General features: G+C 42.9%; 1 protein-coding gene across 1 annotated transcript in view; it reads left to right on the forward strand.

Moving 5' to 3' along the window:
- Window positions 1-16,118, forward strand: part of LOC307113223 (uncharacterized protein C3orf20) — a gene marked incomplete at both ends in the record, with an annotated part of 58,280 nt that overhangs the window by 29,378 nt on the left and 12,784 nt on the right. Inside the window, 2 exons of the mRNA XM_079794681.1 lie at window positions 8,717-8,848; window positions 15,652-15,775. Of these exons, the coding sequence (XP_079650807.1) occupies window positions 8,717-8,848; window positions 15,652-15,775 (256 nt within the window). The remainder of the gene's footprint in view (window positions 1-8,716; window positions 8,849-15,651; window positions 15,776-16,118) is intronic.

The raw sequence follows: 16,118 nt of genomic DNA on the forward strand, positions 1-16,118 counted from the left end.
TAGTCTCATTCCGAGGTTCCCAAGTTGGTGGGCAGTGGTCTAGGGCTGGCTAAAGTGAACCTTTCAACCTGCCTATGGCAACTGTTGGCTGCTATACTGACCTTTCTTGGTAATATCCTCCTGTGTTATTTTTATTATTAACATTACATTTTGATAGTTTAAATGTCCTTTATTTTAGGAAGTACTCATTATAGTAGTTGATAGTTTTATTTTTAATGCCTATACATGGCAATAAGAAAACTTAGCAATTCTATGTTGGTCTCTCTAGTTTTTTGTTTTTATAACTTTACTACCTATGAAATTAAAAAATCTGGGAGCCAAAGGTGGCTGATAGATCCAAACCCTTTTTTCTTTCGTTGGATTGTTCAGACAGCCATTAATCAGATTTATTAATTTATTATTCAATGTTGAATTATTAATATTAAATAGTAACTTAAGTTTAAGTATTAATAAAGCAATTATCTAAGCCTGAGTTTATCATTCTTAGGACTACTGACATTTGGGCATGGATAATTCTTTGTTACAGTGTTCCTTGAATTATAACTGTAGGATATTTAGCATGAGTCCAGTAATACACTCTCCTCCAATTGGGACAACCAAAATACATCACCAGACATTGCCAAATGTCCCCTGGAGGACAAAATTGCCCCTGGGTGAGAATAACCAATCTAGGGGATATAAAGATGAGCAACATCCATTGAGGAAGTCAAAGCTCTGGATGGGGGTAGAGACGAATAAGGGCTGTGAGAGAGGGACAACCTCATAGAGTTGGGAGTCAGAGAAAGATCACAGAACATAGAATCCACTCCAAGTGGCCTGAGAGTAAGAGCCCTAGGGTAAGGATTATGGACAGAAGCACTCTTGGAGTGCATGGTAGGGTTCAGGCATCCTACCCTAATCTCCTGTCTCTTGCCCTTCCTATTTATCCTCTGCATTCTCATGCTTATATCCTGCTTCCTTTAGATCAGTGAACCTCTGCTCAGAAACATTCCATCTCTTGAACACATATCAACCTTCCTACCCCACTTTCCCAACACCAGCCTGAAATGCACTCACTTTTTTCTCTGCCAATCCAAAATGTTCCTCCTTCAACCCTCTGCTCAGACTTTCCCTTCTTTGTGGCATCCCACCCCACACCCATTTCTCTCTTCTCACATTGCCCCACAGTCTGGATTAGTCCTCTGATGATTAGTCATGCAGTGAAGAGGTTCTCAGCTCTGGTTGCATATCAGAATCACCTATGGAACTTCAAAAATGCATATTTCCAGAGAGATTCTGATTCAGTTGGTTTGTTATGAGTTTTGGAATTTGAAGTTTTCATGAGTATTTCTGATTCTTGGCCAGGTTCAAGATTTTCAGTCTAGGGGTGTATTGAGTTGGTGTCTTAAAGTTTAACTTTTTGTAGCTGTATGGTAAGTTTATAATGCAAGATGATTATAAACTGGTTACAGGCAGACACTATATGAAGTGTATCAGTGTGGCAAGTGGACAGAGAACTGGGATGAGAGTCTGAGAGCCAAGTACTAGTGCCAGTTTTTCTGGGCTCTGGCTGTGCAGCTGTGTGAAAACCACTTAGTTTCCCTGACCTTGGTTGTCTCACCTACACAAGGTGGGTCATCAGACCTGCTCTCCTGCCTCAAACTGCTTTTGTAAGAACTGAATGAAATAATGGAGGGGAAGGTGCTTTGACATCACCAAAATGTTTTAGCAATGTATTTCAGTTTATTGTTCTGTTCCTTGGGACTGCATACAGAAATACACAAAGGCTGGGGCAGTCAGGAGCGGCCTGGAAGACAAAGTGTTCCTTGAGTTGTAACATGAGTGTGTATGCATATGATTTACATATATAGAAGAAGGAAGGGAGAGGATTTGGGGTAGAGGGAGTAGCATTTGTAAAGGCCAAAGTTGGGACTCAGTGTGGTATTGTTAAAAGTTCACAAGTGTCTCTTGTGAAAGAAATGGGGCCAAGAGGTGTATTTGTTGAGGTGTGAAGGAGAGAGGTATTGGGTGTCAGGCTGAGGAGTATGCACGCTTTCTTGAAGGCTGCAGTGGCTATTTGTTTTTAGCCAGTATAGCATTTCCAGTGTTCCTCATTCCTCCCTGAAAAATCCAAGTTTCTTTCTGGTATCATTTCTTTCCAGCCCAAAGAGCTTCCTTTAGCATTTCTTGAGTATAGATCTGCAAGCAGCACATTCTGTTTTCTTTCATCCTATATAATAGCCCAGAGACCCAACGGTGGAACAACCAGAATGACCGGTCGACCAGTCACTATGACACTCACTGACCACCAGGGGGCAGATGCTCAATGCAGGAGCTGTTCCCTGATGGTCAGTGCACTCCCACAGTGGGAGCGCCGCTCGGCTGACCGGAATGAGTGGAGCTCCCACAGCGGGCTGATCCCTGCAGGCCACGCCCCCACCAGTGCACGAATCCCATGCACCAGGCCTCTAGTGTGAAAATAATGTCTTTATTAAAGGGTATTTTTGCCAGATTTAGGATTCTGAGTTGACATTTTGTTTTGTTTTGTTTTAGCATTTAAATATGTTGTTCCACTGTGTCTGACTTCCATAGTTTATGATCAGAAGTTTGTAATTTTTCAAATCATTGTTCATTTTCTCGTTTCTTTCAAGATTTTATCTTTGTTTCTAATGTGGATATGATACCAGTATGTCTATGTGGTGTTGTCTTAATATTTATTCTGTTTGGGATTTACTGAGCTTCTTGAGTCTGTAAATTAATGTCTTTCATCATATTCAGGAAATCTTATTGCATTAGAAAAAAATTATACTCCAGTCTCTCCTTTTCTATCTCTAAATTCATTAACTTTATCCTGTCATCTCTATTCTGCTATTCTGCTAATCCTATGATTTTTTTTTAGAGAGAGAAGAAAGGGGAGAGAAGAAACATCAATGTGAGAGAGAATCCTCAATCGGTTGTCTCCCGTTCGTGCCCCAACCAGGGACTGAACTTGCAGTCTAGGTATGTGCCCTGACTTGGAATCAAACTTGTGACTTTCCAATGCATGGGACAATGTTCCAACCAACTGAGTCATAACGGCAGGAAGACTGAATTTTAAAATTTTTAAATTTCAGATGTTTTCACTACTAGAATTTCCATATAGTTCTTTTCTGTATATTCTATTTCTGATATTTTTTCATTTATTGTAAGTATATTTTCCTTTATCTCATTGACTATAGTTAAATTGGCTGCTTTAAAGTCTTTGTCTTTGACTCAACATCTGGGTCATATCAGATAGGATTGGCCTTCATTGATTATCTTTTTCCTTGAGAATGGCTTACACTTCACTGGTTATTCACATTCTGAGTAATTTTAGATTGTTGACATTGTGAATGTTATGCTGTGGAGTCTCTTGATTCTGATGTATTTCTCTGAAGAGTGTTGTTGTTTTTATTTTAACAGGCAAGGAACTTGATGAGACTCATACCACAAACTGTCTCACCTACAGTGGGCAGCAGCTCAAATCTCAGTGCAGATTTTTTGTTTCATTAGCTATAAATTATCTTGAGTCTGCCCTGCTCATGCATAGTTCAGGGATCACCCAGAGATGTGGACAGTTATGTATAGAATTCAGGGCTCTATTTCTCTCCATCTGTCCCTTTTGGAAATCTTTCCTTACAGTAGTTGCCTCGGGTTCTGTTCTTTGATTCTTTGAGCCAGAAAAAATGGTGGAGTTTGGGCCATGACTATAGCCCGTCTTTAGGCTAAAGCTGTAAAACAGAAACTCATCCCATGCTGGTTCTTTCCTTTAAATTTTGACTCTTCAAAGTCTCCCTGCTCTTTTTATTTTTATTTTATTTTTTAAATATATTTTTATTGATTTCAGAGAGGAAGGGAGAGGGAGATAGAGAGAGAAAAGTATCAATGATGAGAGAGAATCATTAATTGGCTGCCTCCTGGGGATCGAGCCTGCAACCTGGGCATGTACCCTTGACCGGAATTGAACCTGGGACCCTTCAGTCTGCAGGCTTACGCTCTATCCACTGAGCCACACCAGCTAGGGCCCTGCTCTTTTTTTTTTTTTTTTTTGGCCCAGCTCTTTTTAAACTCTTCATAGATTTGGGTGGTTTTGTAACTTATAGTAGTTTTCTTGGTGTTGTTTTTTTTTTTTTTTCTTTTTCCCAAGCCTCTTAGGAGCTGACTCAGCTATACTGGAAAGAGAACCAACTAGCTGGTTTTTTAAGTTGAGGGTTGGTATGCTCAGTCTAGCATTTGTATGGAAGGTCAGCTGGAGAGGGAAAGATCAATGGATAAGCTGATAGAAAGACCTGACATGACTAAGGGTAGTCCCAATATTTTTTTAAAAAGAACTAGTTCAATAAAAAGAATTCAGTGGCATTCAGACATGGGCTATAAAGGATACATGAGCCGAAACCGGTTTGGCTCAGTGGATAGAGCGTCGGCCTGCAGACTGAAGGGTCCCGGGTTCGATTCCGGTCAAGGGCATGTACCTTGGTTGCGGGCATATCCCCAGTGGGGGGTGTGCAGGAGGCAGCTGATCGATGATTCTCTCTCATCGTTGTTTCTGACTCTCTATCCCTCTCTCTTCCTCTCTGTAAAAAAATCAATAAAATATATTAAAAAAAATAAAAATAAATAAAATAAAAAATAAATAAATAAAGGATAAATGAGAGGAGAAGGGAATTATAGATGTCTCCATAATGGAGCATGTATCTTCTGGGTGGATATAGAGAAGTTTCTATGAGGGTCAAAGATAAATATGTTTTTAGATATTTTGATGAATTCAACAGTCATCTATCCTAGGGTGAGAGATTGGGAATGTTGGAGATTTTGTATATACAACTAGAGGCCCGTTGCAGGAAGATTCCTGCAAGAATAGGGCTTCCTCAGACCTATTCCTGCAAGAATAGGACTTCCTGTGTCCAGAGCCTTCTCCGCTGCCTCGCTCCCTCCCATCTCTGCTGCCTTGCATCCTTCTCTGCTGCTTTGCTCCCTTCTGCAGTGCTTGGCTTCCTTCTACGCTGTCTTCAGTCTTCGCTCCACGCCGGTGTATGCAAATTAACCGCCATCTTTGTTGTGTTGATTTGCATACTCAGTCCTGATTGGCTGGTGGGCATAGCGGAGGGACAGTCAATTTGCATGTTTCTCTTTTATTAGTGTAGAATGGGCTGTCTCATGAACTCCTGAGCAGATGAGCAGTAACTGGGTTTATATTGGTGGCATTTGGGGAGAGGAAGAGAAACTATCCAGGGAGCAGGGATAATAAAAACAGCTAAGCCCTTTGCATGTTTTATCTCATGAAATATGCTCAGTGCTGTAGGAGGCAGATTCTATTATTGTCCCCAGGCTCGGAGAAGGGAAGTAAATTGCCTAAAATTGCCCAACTTGTAAGTGACAATACTAGGATTTGAACCTTTTTAAAAAAATTTAATAAATCTTTATTGTTCAGATTATTACAATTGTTCCTCTTTTTTCCCCCCATAGCTCCCCTCCCCCAGGTTCCTACCCCACCCTCTGCCCTTACCTCTCCCCGACTGTCTTCATCCATAGGTGTACGCTTTTTGTCCAGTCTCTTCCCGCACCCCCCGCTCCCCTTTCCCCCCGAGAATTGTCAGTCCACTCCCTTTCTATGCCCCTGATTCTATTATAGTCACCAGTTTATTCTGTTCATCAGATTTTTTATTCCCTTGGTTTTTAGATTCACTTGTTGATAGATACGTATTTGTTGTTCATAATTTTTATCTTTTTCTTCTTCTTTCTCTTCTTAAAGAATACCTTTCAGCATTTCATATAATTCTGGTTTGGTGGTGATGAACTCCTTTAGCTTTTTTTATCTGACCTTCAATTCTGAATGATAGCTTTGCTGGGTAGAGTAATCTTGGTTGTAGTTTCTTGCTATTCATCACTTTGAATGTTTCTTGCCATTCCCGTCTGGCCTGCATAGTTTCTGTTGAGAAATCAGCTGACAGTCGTATGGGTGCTCCTTTGTAGGTAACTAACTGTTTTTCTCTTGCTGCTTTTAATATTCTCTCTTTGTCTTTTGCTCTTGGCATTTTAATTATGATAGTCTTGGTTTGGTCCTCTTTGGATTCCTTTTGTTTGGGGTTCTGTGCACTTCCTGGACTTGTAAGTCTATTTCTTTCACCAGGTGGGGGAAGTTTTCGGTCACTATTTTTTCAAATAGGTTTTCAGTATCTTACTCTCTCTCTTCTTCTGGGACCCCCATAATTCTGATGTTGGTACGCTTGAAGTTGTCCCAGAGGCTCCTTACACTATCTTCATATTTTTGGATTCTTCTTTCTTTTTTCTTTTCTGGAGGAGTGTTTTTTGCTTCTTTGTATTCCAAATCTTTGACTTGATTCTTGTGATCCTCTAGTCTGCTTTTAGGTCTCTGTATAATATTTTTTATTTCAGTCAGTATATGCTTAATTTCTAGTTGATCCTTTTTCATATCCTCGAGGGTCTCGTTAAATTAAGCCTTTTCTAGGAAATTCTTGAAAAACCTTATAACCGTGGTTTTGAACTCTAACCAGTCACTTGCTTTCCTCCATTTCCTTCATTTGTGACCTGCCTCTTTGTCTCTGCATTTTAGCTGCTTCCCTGAGTTGATGGAGTGGCTTTGTGTGCTAGGTGTCCTAGCAGGGCCCAGTGGCTCAGCCTCCCCAGTTACCTGAGGTGGACACTCTTGGTGTGCCCCTTTGTGGGCTGTGTGTGCAGTCTTGTTGTAGTTAAGCCTAGATTGTTGTTAGTATCACTGGGGGAGTTGACCTCCAGGCCAGTTGGCTGTGAGGATCAGCTGTGTCTCCACTGGGAGAGCTTCTGTGCTCAGCTTGGATGGGGCGGAGTCTCAGGGTGGAGCAGACATCCTTGGTTTCCCGTCAGCCCCACCCTAACAGGCCCCTGTGTCTCAGTGTCCCGTGGCAATGGCTGCACGTACCTCTGAGAGAAGGCTGCTCTCGAGTTTCGCCCGCTGCCAGACAGTCCAGTTTCTCCCCGAATGAGTCTGGGTACCCAAAAGTCTCACCCGGAACTGGAGTTCAGTGCAGTTGGGAGGTTTTGTTTCCCTCCCGAATGAGACAGCTAGCCACGTGCTTGCTGCCTGCCCTCTCCGCACGCCACGAGTAAGCCAGCCGCGTATTCAGCCGCCCGCCCTTTCTGTGCGCATGTCTCCGCACCTCTGTCCTCCACAGCTCCTCTGAGTCTCAGTGTCCTTTTCTCTTTCCTTCTAGTTGTAGAATTTCCACTCAGCCAGCTTTCTGGTGGTTCTGGACGATGTCCGCTCTGTCTTCCAGTTGCAGTTTTGAAATTGTTGTGCGAGGCAGCAGTATAGGTGTTTACCTATGCCACTATCTTGGTTTCTCTTAGGATTTGAACCTTAACCAACTACAGTGCTTGAACTCTTACCCACAGCTCTATTCTACATCTCTCTAGAAGGAGAATTGAAGAGGGCAGGGTTTTTCTTAAGTGTGAGTATGAGCAACAAGCTTGATGATATAAAAAGACTTGGCAAGAAGACAGCCATGGATCAAATGTTCTCATGTTGCTGGAGGGGACTAGTATCTACACTTCAGAGTGTGAGGAAGGGACTCATTGGTGAAGAAGTTAAATGTGGACCTTTGAGCTAACAAGTGAAATAATAGAAGGAAATGGAAGGAGTGAAATGGAGAGTGTTTTCTTAGTTCAGAGGAGTCCTGGCGGTGAGGGGGCTGGAGGTAATAGGTCAGGGACATTGAACATTGAAGGGAGAATCATCATGCAGCTGCCTAAGGCTTCAGACTCCTAGGGCTTTGGTAGGAGCACTGTGCATAAATAACTACATACATGAACCATCCAGGGGCTTTACATGTGAGTTGCTCTGTCACATCCTGAATATGCCTGCTCATGTTCAGTATGGGCCTTTGTGGCTCACGAAGCCACTTCCAAAATCTTTACCCCAATACTAGGGTTTCATCTATTTCATATTGAAGAATTTGCACTTCAGAGAGGCTCAATGGCTTGCTAACAGGAGGAAAAACTGGAACTTAACCCTAACCCACAGAGTTCTTAGTATGGAGTGTGTTGCTATAAGGGCAGCTCACCTTCCCTGAAATTGCTACATAGGAAATCCCACCCTTTTGGAAGTGGTGGAAAGGAGTAGTTCATTTGCTTTTCTTTCAGGGGAAGAGTGGTGACATATTTGGTGACTGTAGAGGAGGGGGACTGAGCATGTCTGGCTCGGCCCCTATTGGGTTCCCTTTTGCTATCTGCCCACCCATCTGCGGAGGGGTATGTTCTGATGCTCCCTGCCATATGGTCAACTTCCAAGGCAGCTCTGTGCTGTATAGCAAGGCTCATCGTTAGACCAGGTGCCTGAGTGGACACGGCATCTGATTCAGGGATAGTGTTGGCTTATGACCCAAGCTGTATCCCCATATGGCTCTACCAGAACCATAGCTGACTTGCCTGCCGATTTCTATGTCTCTTTCACAGTTGGTTCCAAGGTTGGGTTGAAAAGGGAATGGACAGGGGTAAGAAGACATCATTATTTTTTTTGCCCCCCCCAAAAAATACCCCAAAGAGAAACTGGAATTCTTCTCTCTTCTCCATGAAAGCTAAATTCCAACATAAGAACCAGAAAGATTTTACAGTTCCCTCAGTACCAAGCCAAGAGAGGTTTGTGCTTTGTGGTGGATCAGGGTGGATGAACAATAGAAGCACAGATCCAATGAATACTGTTTGTTTGTTTTTTCAACTACAGGTAAATGAGCAAATGAAACTGACGGTGCTGGCACAAGACTCCATCCTAGTCACCTTTACCTCCATGAATGAGACAGTAACACTTACTATATCAGCCAACAACTGTCCTCATGGGGTAGGGCATGATAAAAAGGTAAGGCGAAGCAGACCGGACACCCAGGTTTGACCCCAGGGCATCTCAGCATGTCTTGCCACTCTACATCTCAATGTCATTGTGTCTCCTTCCTGCCTAATGGATTCCTACTCATCACACACACCTGTACCCCATGCAAGGCCCTCCCTCTCTCTCTGCCTAATGGATTCCTACTCATCATTCACTGACTGTCTTTAATACCTTGTCTGTGAAACTTCGGTCAGTTAGGAGTCTTTTAGTGTGACAGAATTCAATGCAGACTGGCTTAAGCATGAAAAGAGACTATATTGGCTCAGTAAACTGAAGTCTGTCAATAGGCAGCTTCAGGCATGGCTGGATTCAGGCCCTCAACTGATTCCATCAGATCTTCCCACCTCTTGGCTCTGTTTTTTTAGGGAGTTTCTCTCCTTATGGTGACAAGATAGTCATGAGCATCTCTGTGTTCATTATTCTATCAGCTTTGGTCTTGCCAGGAGAATAGGGACTTCTGTTTCTCAAGTGCTCCAGTAGAAGTGCCAGTACCAACATCATTGACTCTGTTGGATGCCCAGGCCTGAAATGTTCCCTGTGGCCAAGAGTGTATGTTGCTCTCACTGACCAGACTCAAGTGTCATGTCCATCCTGGGAGCCATAGGGTGCAATCAGCTCCAGGTAACACCTGGGCAAAGGATGATGCAGGCGTGTTTTCCTAAAGGAAAATCATGGTGCTGTTACCAGAAGAGGAAGAGATCATTCTGGACAGAATAATTGCTAACTCTGTCACCCCCTTATTCATCTCAGGTAGAGTCCACCTCTCCTCCTCGGCCCTCCCAGACATGACTCACCTCCATTCTAGCACTCCTTTATATACAAACCAATCTTCTCCATCGAATTGGGAATTCCCTGTGATTTTTAATGATGCCTATTGCTTCAGGGCCCAGCACAAGGACTGCTTCAAATTAAGCACGTACTAAATATTTGTTGGGTGGTGAGAAAACAGTGTAGACTGGAAGCCCAATTCTCCCATTCACTGGGTCTCTCTCTCTCTCTCTCTCTCTCTCTCTCTCTCTCTCTCTCTATATATATATATATATATATATATATATGTATATATGTATATATGTATATATGTATATATATATGTGTGTATATGTGTATATGTATATGTATATGTATATGTGTATGCCTGGTCATGACTCAACATTGTGGAGAAAGATGGATGGAAGGGACGAAGGAAGGGGACACAATCCCTGATTCCTGAGGAATTTATAAGCTGGAAGAGAGCAGTTGACATACACCATGAGACTGGGGTGACCCAGGCTCATCAGTGGAGCAGGCCACTGGCACTGCACACAGGGCAGTTTTCTGGGATTGGATCACTCAGGAAGGCCCATGAATTAGCAGCAGGAGGACCACACCTCCCAGTTTGCCCAGTCCGTTTACATCTGTCACTCTCTTTCACTCTCAGAAGTATCCTAGTTTGGGTGATCAATTATATGGTCACACTGAGCAAGGCTCTTGCTCTGTGGGGGCACTTGCTATCACATGCCACAGGCTAGTAGACTCTCAGAGCTGATGGAGCCCATAAGGAGGAGCCACCCCAAAATCCTCATTTTACATGGAGATACAGGAGACAGGCATGTGTTAGGGACCCATGTTATCTGTACAAAGAACACCCATGTTTCTCCTGGAGGAAAGTGTTGCACCTGTTATTTTCCATGCATTTTTATTTCAGCAGCATTTCATCTTCATTAATTCATTAACTAATTCAATAAACATTTATTAGTACCTGCAGTGTGCCAAGTTGGCTGCTGGGAATGTAGAAATGAAAGAAGTCTCACTCCCTCTAGTCGCTGAAATACTTTCAGTCTAATGGAAGGGCAACATCATCAGCACCAGTTGCATTCCGGCTTGATGGGTACAGGGCACCAGAGAGAGGGGCTCTGAGGGAGCTGGCTGTCAGGGTTTGTTAAAGGGTTCTCATAGGAACACCCAGGAAACTCAGTTACTTCAAAGAGCAAAATAACCCCGGATTTTGAGTTCATCTGGGCAGAGATGAACAATCATGCTTGTTGATGAGTCGATCCTATTAATTTGTTTCCATGCTAGTACTCTAAAAGTCATTGTTGTATTTCACAGAACTAGAACAAATATTTCAAAAATTTATATGAAATCATAAAAGACCCCGAATAGCGACAGCAATCTTGAAAAAGAAGAACAAAGTTTGAGGAATCAATCACCCTAGCTGATATTAATCTATACTATAAGGCCATAGTAATCAAAGTAACATGGTACTGGCATAAAGACAGACATATAGATCAATGGAACAGAATAGCCCAGAAATAAACCCACACTTGATGATCAATTAATATATGACAAAAGAGTCAAGAGCATACATTGGGGTAAAGATAGTCTATTCAATAAATGATGTTGGAAATTGAACAGGTACATGCAAAAAAATGAAACTCGATCACCTTATGCCATGCACAAGAATAAACTCCAAATGGATTAAAGACTTAAATGTAAGACTTGAAACCATAAAAATCCTAGACGAAAACATAAGCAGTGAAATCTCAGACATTTTTCGTAGCAATATTTTTTTCTGATCTATCTCCTCAAGCAAGCAAAATAAATAAGTGGGACTCCATCAAACTAAAAAGTTTTTGCACAGCAAAAGAAACCACCAACAAAATGAAAACACAACCCACTGAATTGGAGAACATATTCTTTCCAATGATACATCGGATAAGGGGTTAATGTCCGAAATTTATAAAGAACTTAAACAATTCAACAAAAAAAAAAAATCCAGTTAAAGAATGGACAAAGAATCTGAATAGATACTTCTCCAAAGAGGACATACAGATGGCCAATGGACATATGAAAAGATGCTCAACATCATTAATCATCAGAGGAATGCAAATTAAAACCACCTCATACCTGTCAGAATGACTATCAATAAATCAACAAACAATAAGTGTTGGTGTGGATGTGGAGAAAAGGGAACCCTCGTGCACTGTTGGTGGGAATGCAAATTGGTGCAGCCACTGTGGAAAACAGTATGGAGTTTCCTCAAAAAATTAAAAATGGAACTGTCTGATGACCCAGCAATTCCACTTCTGGGAATATATCTGAAGTAACCAGAAACACTAATTTGAAAGAATATCACCTCTCTGTCCATTGCAGCATTACTTACAATAGCCAAGATCTGGAAGCAGCCCAAGTACCCATCAGTAGATGAGTGGATAAAAAAGCTGTGGTACATTTATACAATGGAATACTACTCGACCGTAAAAAGAAGGAAATCTCACCTTTTGTGATAGCATGGATGGACTTGGAGAATATTATACCAAGTGAAATAAGCCAGTCAGAAAAAGACAAATACCATGTGATTTCACTTATATGTGGAATCTAATAAACAAAATAAAAACAGACTCAGACAGAAAACATAAGCTGTCAGAGGGGAGGATTTTAGGGGTCTGGGTGAAAGAGGTGAAGGGATTAAGCAAAAAAAGAACAATTCAACTCACAGACATAGACAACAATGTGGTTATTACCAGAGGGAAAGGGGGTTGGAGGGAGGTAGATGAGGATAAAGGGAGGATAAATGATGACAAAAAGAGACTTGACTTTGGATGGTGAACACACAATACAGTATACAGAAGATGTATTATAGGATTGTACACTTGAAACCTACATAATTTTATTAACCAATGTCACCCCAATAAGTTCAATGAAAATGTAAAAGTAAATAAATAAAAGTCATTGTTAAGTGACTATATATGAGTTCATGTGTCTATGTTTCTTGATAACCTTTTCAGACTATGTAAAAAAAATTGAGTTTACTTATCAAAGGTAATAGATATTAGAAAATTATTCTTTCCCATAAAATTGCAGTAATGCCTTATTAGCCTGGCAACCTCTTGTCTGATAATCTCTGAAGTTTAGAACACAGCTGAGAACCAGGACATAAGGAGTTAAAGACCCCCATGAACAGCCAAGAGAAATCACTCTAAGTCCATGAACTAAACATGCCCACCCATCAGGCCTACGAAATACCCTTAGTAATTCAACACTGATTTTTTCTTACCTAAATGCAATCTTAGCATGCTAGAACTAGAAATCCAAAGCTGTGATGTCCATTATGGTAACCACAAGTTGCAAATGGCTGTTGAGCACTTGCAATGTGACAAGACTAATGGAGATGGACCATAAGTGAAAATACATGCTGCATTACCAAGACAGTATGAAAAGACAATGTAAAATTTTTCATTAATTATTTATTTTGGTTCCATGTTGAAATAATCATAATTTTTGTATAGTGGAGTAGATAAATGCTACTAAAATTAGTTCTACCTTTTAAGAATGTTTTTCTTTTAATCCTCACCAGAGGATGTTTTTCCCATTGATTTTTTTTTTTTTTTTAGAGAGAGTGGAAGGGAGGGAGAGAGGGGAAAGAGAGAGAGAAAGAAACATCGATGTGAGAGAAACACATCAATTGGTTATCTCCTGCACAAACCCTGACTGGGACCAGGAATAGGATGTGTATCTCAGGTACCTGTCCTTGACTGGGAATTAAACCCAAGACCCTTCAGTGCACGAGCCGATGCTCTAACCACTGGGAAACACTGGCCAGGGCTTAAGAAAGTTTTTAACGTGGCTACAGGATGTTTCAAACTGCTCATGTAGCTCGCATTATATTTCTACTGGACCATGTGGGGTCCGGGAAGTGAAGTGTTTGTAAAGGAAGCTCCCAGAGGCATTGACAGTACAGTAGAGACTGGAGAGTTATTGAAAAGGCATCTAACAATCTTGGGGACATTTAGCATAGAGATAAACAGACATTAAAGCAGCTTGTGAAAACACTACTGCATTCTAGACAGCAGTCATTGGTGTCGACCAAGAAGATTGACTTGCCAAAAAGCATCCAGGTCAGAATCCCTTCTGTTTGAGAGCACAGGGAGGTGCAGTATATATTACAACTCCCTAACCAGACAACAGCAAACGAAGGAAGATCAGATTTATTGTAGGTAACAGGATTTACAAACATTACCTCACCTGCCAGGTTAAGCAACTCAAAATATTTTTACATGAAATCCTCGGGACTCAGAGAATTGCCTCCTTTTGGATTATTGGACCATGACAACTGCAAGAAGCCCTTGAGAAAATTTACTGAGTGTGGGGGCTGGCCAAGAGCCTCGGCTAGGAAGAGGTCATATGGCCTTGGGAATGCAAGGCCTCCGTGTTCCCATCTGTATCATGATGTGTAAGGGTCCACCCAGCTTTCACACACTGCCATCCTGGAACCTTTATAACCCACTCAACTCCAGTGTGTGTGTGTGTGTGTGGGGGGGGGGGGGGGTTAGGACTAGTTATCACTCATCAACAAAATCCGTGGCAGTCTAGGAAAGCTGAGGCTGGGGGGTAGGGCAGCAGCCTCCTTCCAAGTCCCTGTCACTGGGACGCTTGTCAGATGGCTTCCCCAGGCACCCATCTCCCTGGAAGAAGAGCGACGGTTTCCTCTTTTACGGCCCTGCGCCTGGCTCCTCACTAAATATTTCTATTCAGGCAGCACTTTGAAAGCGAGGCAATGCTTCAATTTAAATGCTTTATTAGCCCAGAGTGCCACCTCAAATCCTTTTTGGAAGCAAGCTGGGTATAAATTACAAATAAATAAATAAAATTAGCCCAGAAGCAGCAGCTGGGGCCAGCTGTTGGAAGGATGGTTGAGGTTTTGCCATTAATTGGGGCATCCTTTACAGAAGTCCTGCCTGCAGGGGAAAGGAGGACATGTGGGCTGACTTCATTGTTCTTCAGAAAATCTGCCCAGTGCCCACCCCACTCTCTCCACCGGAGGCTTCAATTCCACAGAAGGAAATCTCTCTCACACCTCCTCTGTGTTAAGAGAGAGATGTAGAAAGCATGGTTCCTGCCTTTAAGGGGCTGACCGAGTTAAGGATAAAGAAGGTAAAAAATGACGGGGACCCAGGGCAGAAAACACAGGAATGAACAAATGTGCAAGTTTAGCATGGAGAGCAATCGCAGCTGGCTGAGGAAAGCGGCAAAGGCCTCCTGGAGAACAAGTCAAACCCTGGCTGCCAGTAACTGGAACCTGAGCCTGGTTCTGCAGTACCATTCTGATGCTCTGGCAGAGGGAGTGGTTGAACTGCAGGGCCGCCCCAGCAACTACCTTGCCACCCCACAGGGGGGCCCAGAGCCAGATGGCCCTTCAGGGTAACCTAGAATTGGGGCAGGAGGCCTGGGCCTTTGTGCTCATAGGTACCAGTCAATCCATGTAACCCTGGCTAAGGGCAGTTTTTCAGCTGAGATGCTCTGGCAGCTGGAGGGAGGAAGAGGATCTTAGGGGGTGCATACAGAAGCGGACTAGCTCCAGAGAGGCCTTTATTCATCACTTTTCACCATGCAAGTATTAACTGAACACCTTCGGCATGATGGGCCTCTGACACAAAGGGGACCAAGACTCAGTCCCTGTCCTCTAGGAACTGACAGTTCAGCAAGGAGACAGGTTCAGATGCATTCACTTACTTCATAAAGGGCTAACCTCTGTCTTCAGGCTGCTGCTGCTGGAGGTCCAAGGCAAGGGACAGTTCTGCCCAACAGAATCAGGGAAAATGTTCCAGGAGGGGACCTGCGAGTCAGGTTGGGTTGGTATGCAGGAATTCACAGGGCTGAGTGGGAGAGAGGTGTGTCTTAAGCAGAGGGGACAAAACATCCTCGAAGTCAGAGCAAGGCCTGGTTGTCACTGGTCTGGGCAGATGGCCCCTGGCAGGACAGGGGACAATGCCCTCCCCTTGGCCTCTCCCCAGGTGACACACAAGATCATCAGCGTGGACGACAAGTTGTCTAAGATGAGCCGAGCCCTGGCAGAGATCAAGAAGCGGTTTCAGAAGACAGTGTCTCAGTTCATGAATTCTGTCTTACTGGCAGCAGGTAAGGGGCAGAAAGGTAGGTGACAGCCTATCCGAGGGCTTTTCAAATCCTGAGTTACCTGCAGATTGTCTCCAAGGATAGCTCTTTACCACCCCAGGGAGGTGGGCATGACAGGGAGATTTCCCCATTGGTAGATGGAATTACTGGACTCAGAACGCCGAAGGGACTTGCTCAACACCACACAGCTACTAATGGTGACCTTGGCCACCCTCCATCTTTGAGTGCTTTCCCATGTGTCTTTAATGTCTCCATATGGTTATCTTATTTTCCTGGGTCTTATCATCTTTATGTGTCTCTGTCCCCACTCCCACACCTGGTTCACCTTTTAGATCCATCTACTATC

Source organism: Cnephaeus nilssonii, assembly GCF_951640355.1.
Source record: "Cnephaeus nilssonii genome assembly, chromosome: 17".
In the NCBI taxonomy this organism is placed as follows: domain Eukaryota; kingdom Metazoa; phylum Chordata; class Mammalia; order Chiroptera; family Vespertilionidae; genus Cnephaeus; species Cnephaeus nilssonii.